Source organism: Pteropus vampyrus, unplaced genomic scaffold (genome assembly GCF_000151845.1).
Source record: "Pteropus vampyrus isolate Shadow unplaced genomic scaffold, Pvam_2.0 Scaffold14, whole genome shotgun sequence".
In the NCBI taxonomy this organism is placed as follows: domain Eukaryota; kingdom Metazoa; phylum Chordata; class Mammalia; order Chiroptera; family Pteropodidae; genus Pteropus; species Pteropus vampyrus.
In genome coordinates, this window is record NW_011888795.1 from 3,942,002 (window position 1) to 3,949,481 (window position 7,480).

The 7,480-nt window shown below is 34.2% G+C and overlaps 1 protein-coding gene across 1 annotated transcript in view; it reads left to right on the forward strand.

The window, feature by feature from the left end:
- The window catches only part of UTS2B (urotensin 2B), a 12,381-nt gene extending 5,738 nt beyond the window's left edge, over positions 1-6,643 (forward strand). The window contains 2 exon segments of the mRNA XM_011381505.1: positions 703-796; positions 6,618-6,643. Coding sequence (XP_011379807.1) covers positions 703-796; positions 6,618-6,643 — 120 coding nt within the window.
- The last annotated feature ends 837 nt before the right edge of the window (positions 6,644-7,480 follow it).

The window sequence follows — 7,480 nt, forward strand, 5'->3', positions numbered from 1 at the left end:
TTGAATTCCCGCACTCCTTGACAGTCTAAGAAAGTTTGAAAAAACATTGTATTAGATGATTTCTAAACTATTTCAAATACAACTGCATGAAAATTCATTAATCTACAAACTGTGTGGCTGTTTGGGAGAAAGAATTATAGCCCATCATTCTCTCCTGAGCTGCTAGGGCAAGGACACATGCAGTAACCCCGGATGGGCTCTCTTTTGGTATGGTTAGGTCTTCAGGCCTTAGGCAATCAGAGAGCTTACCAAAATTAACATGGGCTGAATTCTGGATACAAATTCTAGGGCCTCAAAAATTTTCTCCCTTCATGTTAGAAAGGACAAATACTTCAGGAAATTCAAATATTTGCATAACTCTTTGGACGCCCTTGAAAAGAACTGCTCATTATAGGTGACATAAAATCAAGTCCAGCTATACAAACTATGTTTATAGGCTCCCCGTTAATTAACACCCAGAGCTGACTTCTTTCCCTCTAACCCTGTTTCTTCTGATTTCCTGTTGAGTCATGTACTTTTCCCAGCCAGTCTATAAATATACATTTCCTTTTTTCTCTAATTCTTTTTGTTTATTTTATTATTTTTTCCTTTTCCATTCAGTTTTTCTCTTCTACCTTTTCTTGCTTTATTCTTCCTCTTCTTCAATAGAAAACAGCATATTGTTGTTAAAGACTAATAATGATCGTATCCGATTTTCAACAGCTGGAAAAGCTAAAAGAGCAGCTCATGGAGGCAAAGTATGCTGAGATGTCCTATGCTATAGATGGTCTATCCCCTTCTCATTCTAATAAGAGAGGTACGTTTTCATTTTGAGGCTTAAAATTGACTTCTGAAATATTATTTTTGTAATTACTTCTGAGAAGAGAGACATTAACTTGACATTTCTTAATCTCATTGAGGTGATCAAGATCAAGGTTTATATTTTTAAAAAAGAGTCAAATGAAAGTGTTCCCCTATAAATGTGTCTGAGCTTTGTCCTGTTCATAAAAGTGGGTAGCAAAGGCTCATATTCCAGGTAAAAGTGAAATAAACCCTTACTGTTTAAAATTGTGGCCTACCCTTGCTATTTTGGCTGAAACACTGGAACTAGGAGGATTATCAATAGAAATCATAAAGTTTTTAGCCAATTCAGAATTTTAGAGCATCTTCATTGAAATAAGAACTCTCATTGCTATAACACTTGGTCCAAAGTTTCATTCATAACATTTAATTTCAGAAAGACATCTTTTAGATGTTTTTCTATAACACTTCCTAAGAAATTCTTGTTTCTTGCTGGAATAGTTCTTATATTTGAAAAAAAAAAATATATGTTTCTTTATCATGTAATGAAGTGAGATTCTCTAAGACATTTTTTATTTTTACTTGTCCTTCTCTCAGATTTGTCTTTAATATCTGTAAAAATCGATTTTTACAGTGCTAGTAAGAGGAAAGAGGATAAGCTGCTGTTATTTAAACACTTAGCATATACCAGATATTTTACATTTAAATATCTCAAAATATTATGATTAAGCACATGAATTCTAGAGCTAAACTAGACTGCCTAGATTCATATCTTAACTTTGACATATCCCAGCTATGTGACCTTGTGCAATTATCTACTTTCATGTACTTCATTTTCTTTGCCCCCAAATTTAAATGATAATAATAATCTTTATGAGATGCTGGGAGGATTTGGTGAGTTATATATGAAAGACATTTAGACTACTGTTCAGCATATAGTAAGTACTGTCCGAGCTTAACCTTTTTTAAAAAATAATTTTCATCATTATTACTATAATTATCATTTTATTCTCATTATAAACACGGTAAGACAGCTATTACTAGGTTTATTTTATAAATGAGAAAATTGCATTTTAGAGGAGTTAAAATATGCTGAAAATAACCCAACTGTTAAGTGATTTAGCTAGGAAGCTTGAAGGAGAGTGTTAGAAGATGAGTTGGGAAGTGGAAGGGAAAGAACCTTCAGGATTTTTAAGGATGTTAGCTTTTACTTGGTATTATATGGAAAATTATCGGAAAGTCATGAGCAAGTGAGTAATATGAAGAAAGTTGTTATAGAATCATTCTTGATGTTTTGTGTAGCATATACTGAAAAAGAGGGACAACGATGGAAGTAATGAGAACTTTAGTGAGGTTACTTTAATAATTCAGATGATAAATGGTGGTAGCTTGGATTAGAGTGGCAGTAGCGAATTGATAAGAAGAGGTCTGATTCTGAATATATTTTTGAACAAAAAAGTCAACAAAATGTTCTTCAGTATTACAGTGTAAAAAAGAAAGACACGTTTTAAAAATGATTCCAAGATTTTTGAGCAACTAGGAAAAAAGGGCAATTCCTATTTATTGAGCCAGGCATAGATAGAGGAGAAAAACTTTTAGTGGTAGAGAAAGGTTAGAATAAAGATTTGTTGGACCTTGCCATAGTCAGTGTACCCTAGGCTATGATGTGTTACCAAGTTTAATCTGAATCTCAGAGGCCTAATATAATGAAGTCCAAATATAAATTCCAATGAATGTAGTACAATCCTCTTATATTTTGTGGCTATATCATGTAAAATACATCTTGCCTGCCCCCAAGATTGCGATGATAGAGGAGAGAGATAGAGGACACATGCCAGCGTGCCAGTTCACAACTGCCTCAGTTCACAAAAAGTCATCAATCTGCTGAAGTCCATTGGCCAGATTAGTCACTTGGGCTGCCACCAAAAACACTGGCAGGACAGGCTGAAAGTCTAAATGTCGAGAAGTACATATAATACTTGGGAAGCACTCCCTCTACTACAGTTAATGCTTTGATCTTTTCTTAAACAGACAGACTCTACTCAAGCCATTCCCCAAATTCTTTTCCCTGACTGCACGCAGAACAAAGAACAAGCTCTCCAAAAGATACTGACTAGCTTTCATCACATACAACATGACTCCTCTTCATTCACAGACCTCTTAGATGAAAGGACCTGTTATTCACCCCACACAAATCCAATAATTAGCAGAAGAACAGGGACAGGATAATCACAATTAATAATATTATCATAAATGGAAAGAACAAGAGACACACAACATCTAGAATGCTGGCCTCCACAGTTCTGAAATTCCCCTGGGAAAGTATTGTAAAGATTTTCTACCTTGGGGATGGAGAAAGGTTTCTTGATTAGCGCTGATAGTGTCTAGGAGTTCTTTGCCCATTGTATTGTTTCTGCCAGCTCCATCCTTTCTGAGATTTTTGCTTTTTTCATTGTTATTCCTGGACCCAGCTTGTGTGCTACTTGGCTATTATTTCCTCCTTGAGGATTGCACGTTTTTCTTGTCTCAGCCTACTTTTGCAAAGTTGGAAGCACAAAGTTTATTTTGTCTCGAAGTGTCAAAGACATTTTTACTAGGGTTTTTTTTGGGGGGGGGGGCGGAACAATAATGTAATTTCAAAAATTTAACAAGCGTCTCAATTATTTACTATACACAAAGATTAAAAAAAAACTATTTTATTTATTTTTCATTCTCACTTCCAACTTAGTAGCAGTTACCTTAAAGATTGCATACTGAATCTGATTTTTGCCCTCGGTTCTTTTATTCCAGCTGATATTTACAGAGCCTCTGTCACTTAGAGTCATTTCTAATCCCATTTTACAGTGTTTGTGACTAGAAGCAGTTAGCTCTTTCAACACTTCAAGACCTTGTATTCCTGAATTCTATTCCCTTTGTATTTGTGTGCAAAGACACCATTTCTTTGCTAAACTCATCAACTTCTTGCAATACCTTGCTAAATATATCCAATATCAACCTAAAACTACTGCCAATATTCTATTTTCCGATCTTTTGCCTATATGTTAAAGAGAAACATAATCTCCATCGGAACTGTGGTAGATGTCAGCTTTACCACATATTTTGCTACTTCATAAAATGGCTCTTCATTTTTCCAGACTATCAATTTCCTGTATACCATTAACCAGTTGCTGAGACTGTGCTACAATTTAGGTTCTTCTTAGAGCAGCACCCTATTTCAAGTTATCGTGTTGTATTTTGTAATAAATTAGGCAAAGCACATTAACAAAATAACCTTAAAATCTCAGTGATGTAATTTGCTTTAGGTTTTATTTTGTGTTAACATGAAGCCTTATGTACATTAGTCATTTTTCTTCTCTTTGTGCCTACACATTTTGTCCTTGTAGCAGGATAGGAGAGAAATGGAGGTAAGCACACTCTTAACTGCCCAAATTGGGTACATGATCTCAATATAACTTAACAGGGTTGGGGAAGTACCTGGGAAATGTAGAGAAGCACAAGGATTAGTTGGAGAGTCCTATCTACCACAGACATTTTGGGCTTGTTATGCCATGTATAACAAAATCTTCCCAATAGTGATTTGAGTACACAATTGAACATATAAATTTGGAGTTTAGGGAAGCAGCTCAAATTGGAAATATAAGTTTGACAGTTATCAGCAAATCAATATTGAGTGGTATTGTGTTGAGACCATCTAGGGAATGACTAAACGAGAAGACATTCTAGGCAAAAGCTCAGACAACTACAAAGTTTGAGATTGGGCAGATGAGAGAGAACCTGCAAAAGAGGCTGAGTAGGAGCAGCTACCAAGGAAGGAGGTGACGAAGAAAGGAATGCCCCAGATGTCAAATAAAAAAAATCTGGAAGAAGTAGTTCAACTGTCTCTAAAGCTATGATATGTCCTGTATGATGAGAACTGAGACTTTCCACCTGAACATCAATGGGAAAGTTATTAATGGCTTTGACAAGAATTGTTTGGCGGACTTTTGGTTAAAGAGAACATGATAAAACAATAGGAACCACTGACAAAAGACAGCTTTTGAGAAATTTTGTTCTAAAGGTTAGAAAGAATTGGGGTATTAGAGTAATTTGAGGGGAACAAGAAAGCTATTTGTTTTTAAGCAAGGAGATATTAAAACATATTTGTATGTAGTAGGAACAAAGCAAATATTTGTGGTGATAAACATACTAATTAGATGCTCAGATTAGATGACAAAAACAACCCATATTATATGTAGTGTGGTTCTTTTGGCATAACTAGAAACTATCTATCATGAATAATAATATATGAAGATGAAATGGACCCAGAGATCGAGCTTAAGGCAACAGTAACTTAGACTTATGGCATAATATTATAATTTGCTTTAATTATTTAATATGCAGTTGACAGACCCTTGATAAATGCTTTCATTCATTAAAAATATAGCTAACATCTAGCATCATGCTTAAAACAGGAGTTGTGAGTGAACCACTCAGACTTGAAGTAATACCAGAAAGCTGGCCATGATTTTCCTTCACATAAACGATAGTGATAGATAAATATTGATGAGTTGGATCTACTGGTGATATTCATGACAGTTTCCTTTAACCAGGTTTAAAAATGTTTCCAAACTATATTCCATTGCATACTTAATTGAGCTGTTCATGTCATGTAAGTCTTGGATGCTCTGAGTATATTCGTTTACCAGACTGAGATATTCAAAGATATCCAAAGGAACAGAAAGGGCAGTGATGATAATTTTCCGAAGCACACTCTGAAAAGAAGATTGGATCAGAGAGGCCAAGCTCTTCTTCTGTTTAATTTCTATAAATAAACTTCTCTTTTCATAGGATTCGAATGAAGCTGTGGCTCTTGTAGAAATGAAAAATAGACTCTATGTGCTATCATAACTCTGTGTGTGTAATCGTTATCAGCATTAACTAGGGTCACAATTTGCAGAGTGAATGGAGTTAGGGAGGGAAAGCTGGGCAAGCTGATACACTAGCATTTATTTAAAAGAGTATCTTAACTGTACTACGAGGGTTTTTTTTTTTTTTTTACTCTTTTGCATTATGTATACCATTAATCAATAGTGAATCAAAGACACATCTCCCCGAAGTTTTAATTTCAAAAACCATTTAGATTGAAGGAAATTAGAATAATTTATAATTAGTCAGATGAAGCTACTGTAAGTTAGGCAATTGGAAGCAACTTACAGAAGATTTAAAATGACTTATCCACATATTTGAAGATTAAATGCTGTTAGAATTGGTTTGATTTTTCTGAAATATCATTTTATGATTGGAATGTGAAGACTGTGACAATGTGACAATCAAATTACTTAAATATCATTTGGCGGTTTGCAAAGTGAACTTCAAACTCTCTTCCTTCTTTTTTCTCCAATAAACAGCACATTTATTACTTTTTTTAATGTATGTGACTTTTTTCGAGATTTCAATTCTCCCCCAACTATAAATAGTAGAGTGCCCCTACTGTAACATGTATTACATGTATTATAATGTACTGAACTGTATTACATGTATTATAATGTAGAACAGTGCTGTCCAATAGAACCCTCTGTATTGATGTGAGCATTCTGAATTTGCACTGCCCATGATGGTAGTCACTAGCTACAGGTTACTACTGAGCACTTAAAATGTGGCAAGTATGATGGTGAAGAGAAATTTTCAAATTTTATTTAATTCTGATTAATTTAAAGATCCACATGAGGCTAATAAAAACTGCATTGAACATCATTTTTACATAACTTTCTCTTATTCAGGCACACATATTTTATTCATATCTAATGTTTTATCAAGTATCCTCCTAATAAAGAATTTGTTTTTGTGTTCTTTTTTAGCTTGCTTTTGGAAGTACTGTGTCTAAAGTTGTTTTTCTGGATGCAAAAAAAGATAAGAACATTAGAAAAAGACATACATCTCTTTACTACTTAAAATTGCAGCTGTTTAAAGAATAAAGAAACTGTGAATAGTGACAAAACGGTTGCACTTTCAATGGCATGGGGCTATCAAAATGGCTTTGCAGAGTTAAAGTTGAGAGTGCTATATCTATTGTATGCTTTCCATAAATTCATTGTCTACATATAGTTTTGTCCAATGATGACTATACTGTTAAGCTATCAGTTAAAATATTTTTAAAAGCATCTTGGAAAATTAAAGTAAACTATATTGTCTCAATTCATGTGGAAAATATGCACCATGTCCTTTCTCTTTTTATGGTTGTGCCAGCTATTCTCTTTTTTGTGAATCTGGACAATTATCACTGAGACCACTACAACCAAAGGAATTCAATACTAGGGAGTAGAAATGTATTATTGGACTCTGGAGAAAGCAGTACTGGATGTCTCAGAGATAGATATTAAGAAAACTTTCTTACAGAGCAATTGATCTTTGACTTCTTAATTCTCATCTCTGCCTCCTCCACAACATCAAAAGCTATTTGAGACTCTCAGCATGTGTGTAAGAGACTAGATTCAGTGTGCTAAAAAACAACAAACAAAACAAAACAGAAACTCATTGGCTTTTCCTTGATTTCTATTTTCCAAATCTGTATATCAGACTGCTCTTGCTTACATCTGAACAAGCTTATTTAATCAGTTTAAGGCTGGGAATTAAACTTCAATTTTGTCTGCCACCTTTGTTGGCACAGAAACATTGTCAAAGTAACTTTATAATTAAGGAATATTAAAGACTAGAATATCTG